The sequence below is a fragment of the Lampris incognitus genome, chromosome 5 (genome assembly GCF_029633865.1).
Source record: "Lampris incognitus isolate fLamInc1 chromosome 5, fLamInc1.hap2, whole genome shotgun sequence".
Classification (NCBI taxonomy): domain Eukaryota; kingdom Metazoa; phylum Chordata; class Actinopteri; order Lampriformes; family Lampridae; genus Lampris; species Lampris incognitus.
In genome coordinates, this window is record NC_079215.1 from 12919358 (window position 1) to 12938617 (window position 19260).

The 19260-nt window shown below is 47.8% G+C and overlaps 1 protein-coding gene across 3 annotated transcripts in view; it reads left to right on the plus strand.

Moving 5' to 3' along the window:
* The window catches only part of fbxw7 (F-box and WD repeat domain containing 7), a 191613-nt gene extending 180190 nt beyond the window's left edge, over positions 1-11423 (plus strand). For 2 of the 3 annotated variants that reach the window (XM_056279936.1, XM_056279938.1), the window contains 4 exons: positions 3984-4165; positions 5711-5936; positions 7929-8139; positions 9678-11423. In XM_056279936.1, coding sequence (XP_056135911.1) covers positions 3984-4165; positions 5711-5936; positions 7929-8139; positions 9678-9946 — 888 coding nt within the window. In that variant the 3' untranslated portion in view covers positions 9947-11423. The remainder of the gene's footprint in view (positions 1-3983; positions 4166-5710; positions 5937-7928; positions 8140-9677) is intronic. The other variant, XM_056279937.1, reaches the window with a different exon arrangement.
* Positions 11424-19260: the final 7837 nt, after the last annotated feature.

Sequence of the window (19260 nt, forward strand, 5' to 3'; positions counted from 1 at the left end):
AGCCTTAAAGGGTGGTCATCAGTCATCCCTACGCATAACACACCAGGCTTGTTTTCTGATGACCGGCACATACACCACATCCTTCTGTCCTCCACTTCTACTATGAATCATAGAGTTGGTTGCCGAGCATGTGCACCGAAGTGCTCCTTTTGTAAATTGTGTGCGTGCGTGTGTGTGGGTGTGTGACCTCTGTGTATCGCTGTTAGTTAACTCTTGGTGTTTCACCAAACCTCCTGCCTCAAGAGGAGTTCACAATACCCGAGTCCCTCCAGCTCTTGCCACCTCACCTAACTCGCCCACGTTTGAATGAATAAGGCACAGCAAGACGGTGTTCAATAAGGAGGAATGCTCATTTCAGTCCCAAACTTTCTCCTGGTTATTCATCATGATGAGATTATGTAGAGATTATGCAAATCTCACTTTTCTTCCCCCCTTCTTCTGTCCTTCAGCACCCTCAAGGTCTGAAACCCTTTTCTGTCTGGATTTAGGACAGTTTTCACACAATCAAATGACAAGGCACTGCAGCTGAGTGATGAGTGTGGAGAAGATTACAGATTACCTGGGAAAATTGGCTCAGAGTCATCTTTTATTCCAACCCTCTCCGAGGACAGTACTTAACTCTGTGCTGTTCTTCGGCGCAAAGATTGAAACGCCGTCACGACTTCCTGCTGTAGGTAGAGGGATATGTCAGACAGGATGAAAAGGGATAATGGTCAGCGATGAGGCAATGTGTGCTAAAAGATAAGAGGGAAGACACTTGGTCTAGGCCACAAATGTTGTCATGGTGTTCAGCTTTCACTGCTAACAGCCACGAAAAATGGTGGCGTAGCGATGCACGGTGATGTGGCGGCGTGTATCCGTTGGAAATTAAGTGATACCCTGCCTTATATAATCCTTCCACTCACGGCAGTTCCTCTTTATACTGCCTTACGATAATGCTTACAAAGATTATGGATTTTGTTTGACTCAAATATTGAATCCAATATTTCTTATTCTTTCTTATAGCATATGCTTGGCTGAGCCATTTTTTACTTTTTATTCACGCTCCGCAAGACCATCAGACTATGATTCACCCTCTTCTCAGAAGTTCAGGAAACACTAAAACAAAAAAGTCATTGCTTTGTCTGTCATGTTTTTCTGCTCTCTAGTCACTAACTTGTTACACATGAATAAAGACAGCTGAACCCATGCCGTGAAGTAATCAGGAAATGATTTTAGGATAACATTACTCACAAATGTAGCGCTCATTTCTTAAAAAACTGGACTGTGGTGCAGGGGGTTTACTGCGATATCAGAGACTGGATTCAGTTAAAATAATTATCTTAGCGATTGGAGCGGCTCATTGTGCATGGAATTGAGAGTGGCGTAAAGCACCTGGCATGGTGGCGGCTCGTTTTATTGTACCTTGCTCCAACATCTTCCATATGTGGTTTGGAGCATTTCCATTGAGTGCTCTGAATGCTTTGTTGGACAGACTTAACCCGTGTGCACCCTTGTCTTTGCCTGTCCTCCAGCTTCAGTGAAAACTGTTAAGCTTCCATCGATGCACACATGCACACACAAACCGCATCGCTTCCAAGGTGGCCGCCTGCTGTTTAACGGAGCGGCGCATGTCCTTGGCGATGCCAGTCAACGGCCGTCTCAGCTGTCAGGGACCAAGATGGCAGGCAAGCAGACTCCTGCTATCGGGTCCAAGGAAGAGTGTCTGTCCCCTGCCAGATACCCAGTCCAACTTTCGACTCACTTGATTGATCAAATTGTTAATGACAATCAATCATCAGTTGATCGTTTCGAACCCTACAAGTATTGCATGGGTCATAAATGGGGTAGAGAAAAAGTGAAAATAATTTCCCACCTTTCCTCCGTCATGAGCCAGTAACCACAAATTGATCTTGCAGATCTTATACATCTCCTTTGCGTTCAAATGTGAAAAATACACATCGTTTTGTGCCCTTTTTTTCTGCTGTTTGGGTGTGGCGAAACCTTGGGTCATATCCAACTCCCTAAGACCAAGACACTTTTGCATGGATAGTCTCTCAAGTGTGCTGGAAGCAGGTTGGACCTCTGCCTAGATAATCAAAGCTCTGCGACGCTGGAGTCTGGTTTATTTAGGTAGCTTTGCTATTGTCTGTCCTGTCATTGTGTTGTGACTCTGTAATGATGTAATGACTAGAAATGAGCAGAATTAGAGGTGTAGATCTCAGCTGACAGTACAAAAGAATGTTCTCATCAATTTAAGTGTGATCATTAAATGAAAAGAGAGTATAATGAAAATATAAAGAATTGCGTCAAACCTTTGTGTTTAGAAAAAATAGTCCAAAACAGGCTCATGAAAAAGAAAACAAATCGAGACAAAGACTATCATTTTTATATATGTTTCACAGACAGATAAACATACTCTTAAGCCTCTTCATTTCGGATAGTCTTTCCTCCCACACAGTGTGTGAGTAGGCTCTAATCACATACTGTGATTCCCGTTCTTGGAACCTCAACCACTGGCTCCATTTTGCTGCAAAACTCTTGCATCCTTGTAATGAGATTACAGCGTACTGCAAGTCTGCAACTTAGTGATGCAGAAGCAGTCAGTACTTACCTCATATGTAATGTGAATGGAGGTACCTGTTCAACGGGGTCGGAGAACTTCCTGAGCAATGCTGACGTTACATCAGAAGTTTCGCACTCGTTTTCCTGCTCCGTGTGTATTGAGCGGAGCAGAACGCCGGTTTTACGCTGGTCTCTGCCTCTTTAGCGCAGCTCACAACCATGCCATAACGAAGCCCTGAATAATAACCAGCACGACAGGCAGATAAAGCTGGACGCTTGAACGCTGCAGTGAGGTCGACAGTGAGGTCACGTCACATTGGCCCAAAGTTAATGAAGCGATTCTCTTTATCACAGGAGAGAGGGAGAGGGGTAAGAGTGACTGCAGCTTCATCTCCCTTTCTGTGACTGCAATAAAACCCCGTGCCCTGCTCTGCCAGCCACAGCCCAGCAGTTTATCATCTTCAGTCAGGAGCTCACATGTTGTACACCTTGACAATATGCTTTATCCTGTACCTACCATCACCGTAGCCGTAACCCAGTTTGGTGTGCCACCTCTCCACCACCCCCAACAATGTTAAACGGAATATGTTTAGGGATCATTTAAATGAGAGATGAATAATATATGGATGGTGCAGTGGTTAGTACGGTCGCCTCACAGTAAGGAGGTCCTGGGTTCGAGCCCCTGGGGTAGTCCAACCTTGGGGGTCATCCTCTGTGCGGAGTTCGCATGTTCTCCCCGTGTCTGCATGGGTTTCCTCCGGGGGCTCCGGTTTCCTCCCACAGTCCAAAGACATGTAGGTCAGGTGAATCAGCCGTACTAAATTGCCCCTAGGTGTGAATGTGTGTGTCGGCCCTGTGATGGACTGGCGGCCTGTACAGGGTGTCTCCTCAGCTATCACCCAGTGAGTGCTGGGATAGGCTCCAGCATCCCGCGACCCCGGTTGGATAATGGATGAACAGTATATACCCATATTCCGCTGATCATGAAGAATTCCATAATGACTGTATCAGTAGCTAAACCTACTTCACCAGATGAGTTGGGTTGTGTACTTTCTTTTATGCAAGACAGCCTGTCTGTACCATCTGCAAAGAGAATGAAAAGTCCTTTCTCTCTACAGATAAGTAAAAGCAATTATAAAGGCTGGGGAAAGGTCAACATGATATTTTGTCCCCAGTATAGCAGCAGACCATATGGATTGATTTTTTTTTTTAAACTTCCAAAGGTCACAGTAATTTCAATTTCCAGTGGTCTTTATTTTGCTGATGTGAGAAAGCGACCGGATTCTCACATAGGATTTTCTGGGTTCTCGAGCACAGGTTTTGAGTCATATGAATGAAAGTTCCCCACATTTGTTTCAGTTTTATTCTTCTCTGTCAAGCCTGAAACATGGTTGTGAGACGCATCCCAAGTAAGACATGTTTTCTTGTCAACTATGCAGTGTCTGCGAACGCTAGTGGGCCACACGGGGGGCGTGTGGTCCTCCCAGATGCGAGACAACATCATCATCAGCGGCTCTACTGACCGCACACTCAAGGTCTGGAACGCAGAGACAGGAGAATGTATCCACACCCTCTACGGGCATACCTCAACAGTGCGCTGCATGCACCTGCACGAGAAAAGGTACGAGACGACGTCCTCCAGTTATATTTTATTAGGGGCTGGGTAAAAATAAAAATCTCCCCAAGATACTTCCCACGAGGCAACGCTAGCACACAGCATTCACCAGACTGGCCTATTGTGTTAGAAAATTGCATGTGCAACCGAGAACTAAAATAAAAGATACTGAGGGTGCCCGGGTGGCGTGGTGGTCTACTCTGTTGCCTACCAACACGGGGGATCGCCGGTTCTAATCCCCGTGTTGCCTCCGGCTTGGTCGGGCGTCCCTGCAGACACAATTGGCCGTGTCTGCGGGTGGGAAGCTGGATTTTGGGTATGTGTCCTGGTCGCTGCACTAGCGCCTCCTCTGGTCGGTCGGGACGCCTGTTCGGGGGAGGAGGGGGAATAGCGTGATCCTCCCACGCGCTAAATCCCCCTGGTGAAACTCCTCACTGTCAGGTGAAATGGCTGGCGACTCCACATGTATCGGAGAAGACGTGTGGTAGTCTGCAGCCCTCCCCGGATCGGCAGAGGGGGTGGAGCAGCAACCAGGAAAGCTTGGAAAAGTGGGGTAATTGGACGGATACAACTGGGGAGAAATGGCGGGGGCGGGGAGATACTGTATATGGGAAGCACACCCATTCAGCAAATCATCTGTCTGAACGACGACATGGTGAACAAAGAGCTCATGAGCCAAAAAATCCAAATGTTCCTTCAAAATTCCCATTTATTTTTATAGGAATTCTAACACCAAGTCAAGGGAAAGAGCAACCATCCAGCATTGTTAGAGAACAGTACTGCTCATGAAGTGTGCAGAAGGTCTCATAGTGACCGAATAGACCGTGTGAGCCAGTCTTAAGTGAACTACTGCTCACTCATTCAGTCAGGACTACTCTCTGAAGACTAGTGCTCTTTTCGCCTCGGGGCCCGCAAAGGTTTATGTGTAGCATCTGATTACTCACTCGGTGGAGGAGCTGTGAGCTGCAGGCTAGCTGTGCATAACATGCTGGGGATTTCTGTCTGTGATGAGACATGAAGCAGTTTGTAAATAAAGAATGTGCCCAATTCTTTCATGGGACTTTCCGTGTCTGTTAAAAAAAACAACTGGGGGGCCCCAGGTTACTTAAGAGGCATGTGTTTCCAGAATATTTGTATTCATACAAGTGTGTTTTTGACATTGTAGATAATTCGTCAGAGGGGAAGAAGTAGCCAGAGTTTGCTACCGCCTATATAATTTACACTGGGGTGCAGGATAATGAGAATAATAGCTACCGCAGGCTGTGGAACTTCCTCATACAAATTAATGACTTTAGGCAGACACTCTCCCCGGGAAAGTTTAGCCTAGCATAAAGAGCAATTGAATTCTGTCACAACAATTTGAACAATCTCTGCCACAGTGAGCATAAATATAAGGGTCAAACATCACACCCAGCCTTAGAATGAAACCAGGGGTCACATTTTGACTATTAAATCCTAATGCTAAGCCAGCCTGAACCCTATTATGGAACTGTACTCGCAGTAGCTAACTCCCAGTCTTTTTTTCTGTGTTTCTGTTTGGCTCCATATCAGGGTGGTCAGCGGCTCTCGTGATGCCACACTCCGTGTGTGGGACATTGAGACAGGCCAGTGTTTACACGTCCTCATGGGCCACGTGGCCGCAGTGCGTTGTGTCCAGTACGATGGACGACGGGTGGTCAGCGGTGCCTACGATTTCATGGTCAAAGTCTGGGACCCCGAGACGGAGACATGCCTCCACACACTGCAGGGCCACACCAACAGAGTCTACTCATTACAGGTGAGTCGTCGCATGGAAACGTTCATTGTCGAGATGAGTGAATTATCTAAGAGACCTTCACCTCAGTCAGACGAACCCAAAAATGAGGTCAAAAGAATTTTGTGGGCGTCCGGGTAGCCTAGCGGTCTATTTCCATTGCATGCCAACACGGGGCTCGCCAGTTGAAATCCCCGTGTTACCTCCGGCGTCCCTACAGACATAATTGGCCGTGTCTGCGGGCGGGAAGCCGGATGCGGGTATGTGTCCTGGTTGCTGCACTAGCGCCTCCTCTGGTCGGTCGGGGTGCCTGTTCAGGAGGGAGGGAGAACTGAGGGGAATGGCGTGATCCTCCCATGCGCTACGTCCCCCTGGCGAAATTCCTCACTGTCAGGTGAAAAGAAGAGGCTGGCGGCTCCACATGTGGTAGCCTGCAGCCCTCCCCGGATCGGCAGAGGGGGTGGAGCAGCAACCGGGACAGCTCAGAAGATTGGGGTAATTAGCCGGATACAACTGGGGGAAATACAAAAAAAGAATGTTGCATGTCTTGAACATTGGTTTTTGTGATTCCTTTTCAGTAAGTACTGTGTTTCTGTGTGAACAGTAGACGAGGCCCCGCAGGGTTGCATTCAAGGCCAGATCTTTTTCGCACAGTTCAGAACATCAATTTTCTTATACTAGCAGTTAGATAGAAACACTGCTGTTTCTAGCATGCTAGTATACAACAGAGATCTCATTTCTTTACTGACTAATGTGTACATGAGTCTTGGAAAATCCACCCTCTTGGGTTTCGAGAGGTGTTCTTAGAGAAGACGCACATGGCGGGGTTATTCTGTGTGCCAAAGTTGTTGCTTTGTCAGCCTGTATTGGTCTCACAAAGGTGATTATCTCCTATGTTTTTACAGTTTGGTATAGTCTTTAATGACGTCATACACTGTACACAAACTTATGTCTGTGTGTTTGCTAAATGTGCAGAGTCAATGTGTAAAGCTAATGGATTCTTACGTGTCCTTTAGGGTGTCCTCTTGCTCGCCATGTGATGAGAGTACTGCTTAGCTTGTGTTATCAGCCTCAGAGGGGGCTGTTTATTGCACAGATAGCTCCTGCGCTGTATTACATATGTGTTTCAGCATTTTGAGAAGGAGGAACGGTTTTTAAAAATCAATAAAGCCGTTATTTTCAATGAGTTTAATCTTAAGTCTATGAATAAAAAGCTATGTAATATACATTGTTGTATAGATTGAAATGGCAGCATGCATGGTAGCTGATGTAGAACTCTGTGCTAAGCAAAGATTCTCTTATCAGTCAGTGACAACTGAATTTGCAGCCAATCAATAAAAATGCATATTAAAGCTGGGGTAGGCAGTTTTTTGCATCATTCATTGGGCAAAAATTCCATAATACCCTTTCAGCATATTGTAATTCAAGTGGTCTGAGAGAAAGCTAGACTTCTGCTCCTCCTGTTGGCTCTCCTGTGACGGGAGGCTCAAGCTAATCACAGGTCATTTCAGAGAGAGGGCGTTCCTATTGGCTGTTCTGCAAATGCAGGTGTGCATGTACGCGATCAGTTCGCATCTACCCTGCCCCACCAGTCTCTTGTGGTTGTTGACTAGTTCTCGCTTCTTTCTTCTCTATTTATTTTCAAAAGAATCAACAAGACCAACTCGAAATGGCTGCTTCACATGAACAGTGTCAGCGTAACTAAGAGATTCGCTGAAAAAAAATAATTTTTACATGGATAGGTTATCAACTCCGATACAAGTTTCACGAGTCCCACTTTGACATTTCCTGGTTGTACACATTTGAATTATATGCCCATGCTTGTCTGGTGGGAAGGGCTTAGGACAGAGGGGGGAGGGCTGTATTTTCAAATTAAAAATTTTTTTGCTTGCCTTTTTCAGAAAACTGCCACCCCAGCGTTAACATTTATTTCATTTAGAAATGAACTTGGCATCATTGGCATAGAAAGTGAGGCCGTGAGGCGTGCTGTAACCCTTTGTCACCTCTGCTCCGCAGTTTGATGGGATCCACGTGGTGAGCGGCTCGTTGGACACATCTATAAGAGTTTGGGATGTGGAGACGGGTAACTGCATCCACACGCTAACGGGCCACCAGTCCCTCACCAGTGGCATGGAGCTCAAGGACAACATTCTGGTCTCTGGCAATGCCGACTCCACCGTTAAGATATGGGACATCAAGACGGGCCAGTGCCTACAGACACTTCAAGGTGAGCCCAACCCAACCAGAACCTCCTGGAATAAAAAAAATGTAAAAAAAATCAGATTTGAACATTATTGCAAAAGTAGTTCGGAGGTGCACCCCCCCCCCGAAATGGTAGAACAGAAATCGAAACAGTCTATTGATAACAACTACTTTATTTTGGATTGATCATCTGTCCTAGCGATCGTCTTGGTGCAGTTCCAGAAGCATCTAAAACATGGCCTTGCCCTGTTAAATATTCTATTTTAATAGTTCCCTGTTGGTTGTAAACTGGTGCTCCACAAAAAAGATAAAACTCCTCGCTGAAATGGAGCAGCATTCCCCAGAGCCCCCTCCCCAAAGTGCCTTTTTAGCGCACGACACCCCTGTACGCTGCTTCTACAATCACAGCACACGCCCCAAGAAACAAAGGGATGCCCCAGTGTGAGCTTGAAGAGAAGAAGGAGGGGGGTTAGAAAAGGGGGGTTAGTAGCGGGGGAATGTCAGTCTTGGGAAGGGGCGGGGGTGGGGGTTAGTGAACAGGGGTATGGCTACTGGAAGGATGAGGGATGGGGCAGTTTTGTAGGTCATATAATGAGGTCAGTAGGCAATTTTTTCTGTTCATTAGTGTGTTTAGATAAGACAGTAGAGCAAGAACAGGGCTCTCTTGTGTCAGCGGGGACACACAAAGCCAAGGTAATGATCAAGCGGGCTCCTTTGTTGTGGAGTTGAGCGGAGGGGAGAGGAGCTGCTGGGGGTTGGTGCGGAGAGGAGCGTCGTATATTTATGTAGATTTGTAGCCTTTGAACTTCACAGCGCGAGAGGGAGAGAAGACAGTAAGACGGTTCCCTCATGCAGCGGTATTAAGATTTCAGCAACAAAACACGTTTTCTCTGCAAATAGCTCTTGAAAGAAGGCAACGTATTGTCTAAATAAAATAGTCGTTATAGCAACAACCCTTACAAAAGCTGTGCGGATGCCAGCACTCCATACAGGGCATGTTTGTGTTTCCAAAGCTCTAATTGTTCAATTTAGATATCATTTCCATGCCCTTAGGGAAACCTTTTGTCACTGTACACACACAGAGTCCCGAATTGAGGCTTTTTCTGTGTGGCCAGCAACAACATCCGCAGTCCTCACTCCAAGTGTAGGTTCCTGCCAGCACACACACAGACACACACACACACACAGCCCTCTGCAGTGCTAGCTGTATGTATAGCCACTCCGAAACCAGTGACAGCCTTCAGCCTTGGACTGTCCCTGCTGTCCGTCTTGTGCCGTGTCTAAGGCTACCTTGCCTTGTTGTACTGCTGTAAGGGCTGCGGAGTTGAAGAGAGCTGTGTTGTGCCATCTCATCACCTAAATGCACTGCTGGTTTTGTTTGCTTTTGATTTCTCTATGCTGCAGCACACTAGGCTTTTTTTCTCCTTTTTACAACTTTCCCTCCATTTTAAAATCACTCATCCAGCCTTCCCACTATGTTTCTAGGTCTGCTATTCACAGTACTCAACCTTATTTAACTCTTATCCTTCCTCACAACTCACCGACTTCCCTGTTTCTTTGCAGGTCCCCACAAGCATCAGAGCGCCGTGACGTGTCTGCAGTTCAACAAGAACTTTGTCATCACCAGCTCGGATGATGGCACGGTCAAGCTGTGGGACCTGAAAACGGGCGAGTTCATCCGAAACCTGGTGACTCTAGAGAGCGGTGGTAGCGGCGGTGTGGTGTGGCGCATTCGGGCCTCCAACACCAAACTAGTGTGCGCGGTGGGGAGCCGCAACGGCACCGAGGAGACCAAGCTGCTGGTGTTGGACTTTGACGTCGACATGAAGTGAGATGGGGGGGAGGGGCAAACAAGAGAGTGAAAGGGCAAAGAGAGGAAAGAGGGGCGGCTGCAGAGAGGGGTAACGGGTGGTGTGGCACCTCCGAAGCAAGAGGGCCAAGGCCCAGGACTCTTCACGCAACCACTCGCAAGAGTTTCCATCGCCAATACCCTATGACCACCACCGCTATCGACGGGCTGTCTTGTCCTCTGCCATCGGTATCTTCTCCACCCCGTTGTTTGGCAAACGTTACTGACAAAGCCACAGACCCACACATCTGTTCAGCACCCGATTTTGACCCCTCCCACCAATACGAGAAAGAGTCTGAAGGTTTTGGGCTGAAAATGGGAGGCGGGGGGGGTTGAATGGTCTGCCACTCGGTGATGGAGGAGGAAGACGAGCTGAAGGACCGTTTCATCTGTCGCTGAACTCTTTTGAAATGACTCTCCGCCTGTACAGCCAGGGGCAGTCTTCGCACAGAGACTTGTTCACTCAAGCCTGACAGTCAGATGTTGAGATGTATTAAGATATATTATTTTTTACCCATCCCCCTCCCCCTTTCACCCATCCCCCCTTCGCCCTTACATGGCTTACCGTCGGATGGAAAAAGCTGAAAATAGTATATAAGGAAAAGATGGGGGGGGGGTTACCATTGTCACGAGCACAGTCCAGTGGAGAGGTTTTCCGGGTGAATTTTCACTCACAGTTTTTACCTAGAGCTGCTTGACGTAAGAGGAGAGGAAGTGAGGAAGGAGAGTCGGGCTCCCTAACAGGGGAGACGTCCGCCTAAAAAAAAAATCAGGCTCTGTATCTTTTCACTCCATTTCTGTTCCTTGTTTCCAGTTCTTCACTGTGGGTTTTTCCAGTTTGATTTTTCTTTTTTCTCCCCCCCCACATTGTCAAACACAAACACAACTGTGAATTTCCAGCTCATTTGGAACGTTCAGTTTATCCTAAGCAAGAGGTTCCCGTTTCCTTTTCTTCTCTCCTCGTTGCCAGCAGCAACATATCCCAGTATTAGAACCCGCTTTAAGTTTTCTGTCATCTATCTCACCACAGGGTTGTTGGTTTTTGTTTGTTTGTTTTGCCCCCCCCACCACCACCACCACCACACCACACACATAGCTGTGTCTGGAGTGCTGCCTCCTCCTCATACACGTAGATGCTGTCCTGAATTTTTCAAAACGATTCTGTCTGGAGTGACTCCTCTGTGTCGGTGCTGCAACGAGAGGAGGTGAAGGCTCTCCACTCGAGGCACCGCAGAGTCTTGGCCCTGCCCCCTCCGCCTTCTCCCCAGTACTGTTTTCCCCCAGTGGCCAAACTGTATTTATGCTGCTAGATGAAACGAAACAAAAAAAAAGAGAGAGAGAGAGAGAGAGAGACAGAACTTTAACTTGCTGTGACGTTTTAGTCCCAGACAAAATTCCAAATTGAACTCTATGTTTGGACTTTTTGAAAGACGCAAAGAAACATGATAACAGATAACATCCTTTTTTTTTGTTCTTCTTTTGGGAGGGGATGGATGGATGGGGTGGGGGGGTCGTTTTGGATGTCGTTTTGTTTTTGCCACTGAAACTTGAGCCAAATGTGCCTCTACGAGGCTGAGAGGAGGGAGTGTGTCCGACAGACACTGACGGGTGTGCCTGCAGAGAGGGACGGGAGGGTTATGTGCGTTGTTTGTGTGCGTGTGTGTTTGCGTGTCAGTGAGCAAATTGTAAACACATTCCTTGGGACAAAGCTCTTTCAGCCTGATCTTTGGGAAAAAAAAAATGTCCAAGTGCTGTGTGGGCTGACAAAGAAGAAACGATAAAAAAATACCTAGCGATTTTAACAGGTAGATGAACGATCTGTCCATGTCCATTTGCGATCGTTTGGGGGAGGGGGGGGACATCTGAAGCAAGAGTGGGACGCCATCACGAAGCATAACCCGGCACAAGTAGACTGGCGGGAACCTTAGCCTCGTGAGTATTAGGCGCGTGACGGTTGGACCGACCGGGGCAGCCGCTGTCCACGGTGGCGGTCTCAGGGGTCACAACACGCACGGGGGGACAAGTCTCGACAGAACGGCGACAAAGTGAACCGAAAACATTGTAGCCAAAATGAATCGTCTCAATCTCCAAGAGTCACAACTCAAGCTGAACTGTGAAAGTGGTATAACACTGTATATTAAAAAAAACCAACAAAAAAAAGGAAAGAAAAAAAAACAATCTTGCTCTATCTCCTCTCGTTGTTTTCTCCCTCTGTTTAATTTATGGTCTGGTTTGAGAAATCAGATGTGTTGCAGGTGTTTTATTTTCTTTCAGTTCATGTAAACTACCTGGGACAAAAAAAAAAAAGAAGCCTGGTGAAGAAGAGTACAGACGGAAAAAAAAAACCTTAAAGGGATTGTGTATTTGTTTGATTCACTTAGAATTTTTATTTTCTTATAACTTAAGTGCAATAAAATGTGGGTTTTTCTTTTTTCATTTTAAAACATTTTGGTTGTCTGTTTTTGTTACCTGTGTGAAAGCGTCATATGTGTTCAATAAAAACAAATGATTTGGTTTGTTACACCCACAAGGCAATACTTTGGACCTTTATCTTCCACTACCAGTCCTCCGGACAAACGCAGCACATCTAGCCCAGTGGTCTGTCTGCACGATGGGAGCGTTTAGTGTAGCCATACTCCACATTTTACCCAAGCGGATCCGCTTCATCTCGCCCAGTATATTAACAAAGGCACCGAGGAAGAACGATGCTTCCTTGCACTGAGCAAAATGTCTGTCAGAGAAAAACACATGACATTCTGCAACCCATGACCTGATTCTTCAGATCCATAACAGTCCCAAGAAAAAAAACTTACTATAAACAACCCCCCCTCCTCCTTTTTAAAGAGTGATAAATCCAGACCTTTATCTCATGTACCCATGCAGCATACCTCAGAGGCCACCACAGCCGTGTACAGACACCCCTGTGTACTGAACGCTGCTCAGCCTGTTGCCTAGTGATGGCTGCTCGTTCTCGCCCCGGCACAGAGCGAATGTGCACTTGCAACATAATGGTATTGTGTGCAAGCAACGAAGGCTTCTTTACACCCTTTACATGAATGGACGCATTGGAGAGCTCCTACTTCGGTTGGCAAGGTTACTCCCTTTTGTTCTTGGGCCTCGTTCCCGTTTTTGTGGAGGCAGCGGTTCAGCTCGGCGAGAGTGGTTGCAGAAGAGTGGAAGTTGGTGATTAACTTCACACACTGCCCGAGCTGTAACAACAAATACACAAATGCGCAAAGGGACACACAAGAGTATCCGTCACCCGCACGAAACGCTCGGTGTTGACGCTGTTTGGTAACTTGATGTTACAAGGAGGTCATGTGACAAGGCCCTAAAAGTTGTAGATGGATTCTAAAGTATCTTGCTAAAAAGAAAAGATGGCGTGTACAAGACAAGTAGTATATCTCCATAGGCAGTTTTTTTAACAGATTTCCTTTTGGGATGTGATAGGTAATCCTATTCCTTAAATGTAGTAGCCAGTCTACCTTACACTTACAAGTTGCTCTGTGGTTTACTTTGATAAATGTCCCCCCGCCTCGCAAGACCAACCAAGTGTACTGTTGCCCTCAATACGAGCTCGGCCAGTACCAAACACACCACAGATAAGCTAGACGGAGGAGCAAATAAACTTGGGAGAGAAGGGGCAGTGTTCCCATATCACTGTAGATGGAAATAGATTGTGATGGGAGTGGTAACCTGTGTTTGAGGGGCAGAAGGGGAAGATGGATAAGTTGTCAAAGGCGTTGAATGGACAGATAAAAGCGGGACTCCCACATCTCTCCATATCCCTACATCTCTTTGTTCAGTAATCCTGGCCTGGAGCAGAGTGGCTCTTCCACTGCCGGGAGATTCTCAGAGGGCTGTAAACAGCCCAACACTCGCCAGGCGAGGCTGGCATTCCACATAATCCTATTTTGGGCCTTTGCTATGGCCCAAAACCTTGTAAGGGATACCCTCACAGGCACAGGTTAATGGAGATGGATAATGCCGGAAAGGTTAAGTTAATGTTGCTCACCAGTGATCCATGGGTGCACATTGGTAGGTAGGTCTAAATGGCTTTTGTTGCCCTTGGGAGCTGATGATGTTGGCTGTTAATCCCCAAGGTTGCCCTCTGGAAAGGGCACACGCTCTCCAGTTCTGAGAGGTTAGCGGGGTCACCTAGCTCCTCCCCCTGTCAGTGGAAGCGTGTGCACGCAACTGAATACGATGAGGTACGTCTGAATTTGACAAGTGCCCTAGCCGCTTATTTTGCACCACCAATACACATCGTGAATGACTTGAAAACCTATTGAAATGCCGAGGGTGTCACGAACGTAATCAGCTGGTTGAATGTCCTCCTGAATGGGTCCAAAAAAAACCCCAAATTGAACATCTTATCACATCTCATAACCTGTTTGACAATGAGACGTGGGGGCGTTTGCTGAGCACAAAGTATATGGTAATTACTACTCCCCCGTTCCTCAATTACCATGCACATCACCACATCGCGACACTTCATATCAGGCGTGACTAGTCAAACCTAATTGTATGATGGGCGGTTAAAAGCACAATGTGTAGGATTGGTCGGTTTCTGTTTGTAAACGCAACGCTCAAACTTGGCCCCGCCTCTCCGGCGCAACGTCACCGGAAGGACCCGCCCCCTGACCGCAGTGGCCTGAACACATCCCAGTGTACGGTAGCCTCTGCATCGCTCTTCATCCCCATCCTCTGCCTCGGCGCCCGACAGCGGGTGAACGTCAACCCCAGATTCCCTCTCGTTTTGGAATGAGCTTTGTCCGCTTGGCGTTTCGCCTCGCTATACTTGCGTCTTTTCGGCGCTGTGTCCGCCGTTGTCGTCGCTTCCTCTTACGCCCCTTTTCCACTACATGGTACCGGCTCGACTCGACTCGCCCTTTTTTCGTTTTCCCATTACTGGAAAGTCGCGGCATTTTGATAACCGTTACCACTTTTCTGGTAGCACCTTTGTAGAGGTTTTAAAAAAAACTGGAGCGGGTACCAACATCAGCGCAGACCTCCGATTGGTCAGAGAAACGCGTCACTGCGTCATCAATGCGCGCCAGGGATATCACCCGGCATTTTTAAACACCGAAGCGGTCGAAGCGGGGTTATCTTAAAAATACATTTTGAAATTGAAAAAAGACCGGCTACACTGAGGTGGTACTGTTACGGTAATGGAAAACGACACAGAAGCGAGTCGAGCCGAGCCGAGCCGGCACCATGTCGTGGAAAAGGCCTCTTAGATACGCGCTTACAATCTCGACCTGGTCACTGCTACGTTTGTATTGTAGCGAATTCGGGGGACAACGCAACCACAGGAACTGTCGCGGCCGGGAAGCGAACCTGTATCGCCCGCACCGCAGGAGACATCGCTAACCGCTCGACTGAAGGGTCAGACCCGCCAGCCAGCGGCCAGCGTGTCTTCTTATCCATGCACGTTACAGTATAGAATCCCACCCTCACACCCTGTTCTTGCCTGGGGGGAGGGGGGGGCTACACACCCACAGCCCAAAGGTTAACGCCCAGAAACGTCCCGTACACGGCAAATAGGAAAGATAAAATGCAGGCAGAGGACGGGGTCTCTGCAGATACAGACACCACCACACACGGCTAGTGGGCCATAAGTGATGATCGCGAGGGATTGTTTTTGTATACACTGCTTTTTAGGAAAATCCTACTCATTCTGCCCGTAAATCACAGCGCACTCATCCATCTCCTGCTTAGATAATGGAGGGATCTGATGGGATCGATACCTAATTGCCACAGAGGGCATCAAAAAAACAACAACCTGGCAACCACTTGCTGCAAAGAGTAATTAATCTAAATCCGTTTCATGTAGTTTGGCAGCTGGCGCAGGAGAGAATGTGCAGATGCAGTGTGGATTCCGCGTAGTCTCTGTCGAGGGGACATAAGTCAGTAAGCCATCATACTGCTTCAGGGTTTCAGACAGAGAGGACACACGCAACAAAGTTGTCCACCTTTTTTTAGTTGTTGGGATCATAGTAGATTTCTAAAAGGTTCGCTTTTAAATATGCTGCACTAAATGGTTAAGGTAGCTGAATGTACAGAGCTGTTCTATAGTCACCTCCACGCTATGTTTTAGTGACCTTGAGAGTGGGAGAGGGCATGAAGTAGATGGGTGTGGTCTTGATGTGGAGGACTGCAAATGAGCAGTCAGATTCACACCGCCACAGAGCCCATCTGCACAACACTACTGTGCGTAGGCGGCAGAGGAGGATGCCAGGACGTACCGCTATGAGAGAGAGAGAGCACATAGTGACTATGCAGCACCACCTGTCTCACTCGGGTAAGTGATTAGCGTTAGGTGTGCAAAGGTGTGAGTGCTGCTTTATTTGTGGAGATTAGGTGGAGAAGGATTTGTCTCCATCGCCATCCTTCTCGGGTTTTATTCGTGCAAGCAATCCGCCTGGATTGTGGAAAGGATGCCGTCTTCTTTGCATGTGTGCGCATATGCATAGAGGTTTGTGGTTGTGTGTGTACGCGCGTGCGTGCGTGCGTGCGTGTTTGGGCGCCCATTGATTTCGTGTGCCTCCCTTTGCCCTCAGTGGTTTGGCAGGGAGACTGTGCTACTGACAGTTCCCCTAGAGGAGGATGCTGCAGGCAGAAGTATGCCACGACAAATATTTCTGGAGCAGACTAGTGGCTCAGCAGAACCACACCATGATGCACAAACAACAAATGCTATATCTCCCAACATCTTGACCATTTTAGTTACTTTTAGACCCTTGTGGTGCACACGCTGTCCCTTGGTGAGGGCAACATGTCTTTTGAGCCCTGTGAGTGACTTTGAGTAAATCTGCAAATATGGAGCTATTTCCAGCCTCCCTCTTCTCCACAAATAAAGCAGCACTCACACGCTTGCGCACCTAATGCTAACCAGTTACCCAAGTAAGACAGGCGCTGCTGCATAGTCACCAGTTCCTTCCCAATAGAAAATTATCCAAACTCATTGTGAGTAAAACCGCATGATTGAAAAATACTTTATTGTATCGCAGGCAGACATTAATTTGAGTAAGAAAGGAGGCAACTGAGCAAATATTAGCAAAATGGCCTCACATCCTTCCCATGTAAAAAAAACAAAACTAAGCATGGGTCTCCCTCAAATCTGCATGACTCCTGTCACATGGTACCATTACTACAGTTTGGGTGTTGCACCGATGTTACGCCATCGTTTCCCTCACGCGATGTGTTTGCTTAAATCGGTTCTCCGCCGAACTGCTGTAACGTCAGTGGCAGCAGCAGCAGTAGCAGCAGTAGTAGCATTATTAAAAGCAGTAATGCAGACTTCAAAGAGAAGCACTAGTAAAGCCTTGGGTGATTACACGTGTGAATACTTCACATGCAAATTTCAGAAATTTGAGAGTCAGCTGGAGTGCACTAGAGTGCAGATCTCCGCCAGGCGGATGTATCTCCCCCTTCTCCGTGCACGCACACGGACACAAAAACCAGCGTTTTTCCTCCCGTCATAAGCCTTCTGTGCAACGCCTACCCAGCAAACAAAAGAACGTCCCCAGCACGTCCCCTAAAGGTCCTCTCCGAACGTCCGATAAATGTCACTATGTAGGGTTTTCATTACGTCACGGGGGCGCTATCGCTGGACGTTACAGGGACGATAGGGGAAAGTCCTCTAGACGTCCCCGTGACGTCGGGGGGACGTTATTGCGTGACGTTCAGGGAACGTCCCGAGTACATTACAGGGACGTTAGGGGAAAGTTATTGCGGGACATACCCCAGGGACGCTAGGGGAAAGTCCTCCAGACGTCCCCCGGACGTCACGGGGGCGATATTGTGGGATGTTTAAAGCACGTCCCCTAAAGGTCCTCTCCGAACGTCTGATTAATGTCATTGTGTAGGGTTTTCCTTACGTCACGGGGACGTTATCCCGATGACATTACAGGGTCATTAGGGGAAAATCCTCGAGACATCCCCGGTTATTGTGGGATGTACTCCTATAACGTCCCGAGGACACTACAGGGGCGTTAGGGGAAAGTCCTCCAGACGTCCCCCGGAGGTCATGGGGGCGTTACTGTGGGACGTTCAAAGCACGTCCCCTAAAGGTCCTCTCCGAACGGCCGATTAATGTCATTGTGTAGGGTTTTCATTACGTCATGGGGACGTTATCGCGGGACGTCCCTGTAAAGTCCCGAGGACATTGGCCATTGCAGGGTGTAGAGCTCGGGGTGAGCTCCACGGAGTGGAATGGAAGAGCACCAGACAAGAATCTTCATACCTCGGCTGTAGTTCTATTGAGGACAGACATTGTTGTGATACGGGTCACGGTTCCAGCACCGAAAAGCGGATTATCATAAAAATTGGTGACGACGGTTCACACGAGCGTCTACCCAGTACCACAATAAAACCGGAGCTTGCCCCTCAACGGAAGGAATGCGTCACAGAACGGACGCCCAGGCAGCGATCATTACAAGGGACGCTAGGGGGAAAGTCTACTATACGTTCCCGGGACGTCACGGGGATGCTATTTTGGGAACGTCTCGCAATAACGTCCCCGTGACGTAATGAGACCCCTACACGATGGCATTTCCCGGACGTTCGGAGAGGACCTTTAGGGGGCGTGCTGGGGACGTTCTTTCGTTTGCTGGGTGGGTCGACTGAACGGGAAATATAGCAGGGGAAAAAAAGTTGCTGATATGCAGCGCTCAAGCAATTAACAAAAAATAATCTACCCAATAAAAACCTTTTTTTTCAGGTCAGTCTGTGGATGCGGACCCTCGCGCGGTAAGAGAAGGCTTCAAATGTGTTTAACCGTCGCTTTTTCCATGACATAAAATGAACGACGGCGAATGGCCGCTTTGCTGATTGACTTTCATTCATAAAACAACGGTGAGAAAACATAGCTCAGCCACGTGGAATGTTTTATTATAGCCACTGAGATGATTTCCAGCTGCGACTGTGATTAATCCTACCCTTGAAATTGTATTGTGGCGATGGGGGGCAATCCCAGGAACTGCCGCAGCCGGGACGCAAACCCGTTTCTCCCGCACCGCGGGTGACATCGCTGACCGCTCGACTGAAGGGTCTGACTCGCAAATCGACGGTTTTATAGCGTGTTTAGAGTTTTACCATACGGCACTTCCGCGTGGTGAATAAGGCAAATTCTCTTTGGGTCCTCCGGTTCTCCTGTGCTGAGATCAGCAGTGAATGACTTGTTGGCTTGCGAAACACGACCGACTTCTCGTTGACGCTACAGACTCATACCCAAAGACATCATGTTTTGACGCTCTTGCTGCCGGATCTGACGCGCTGTCGATGTGTTGCGCA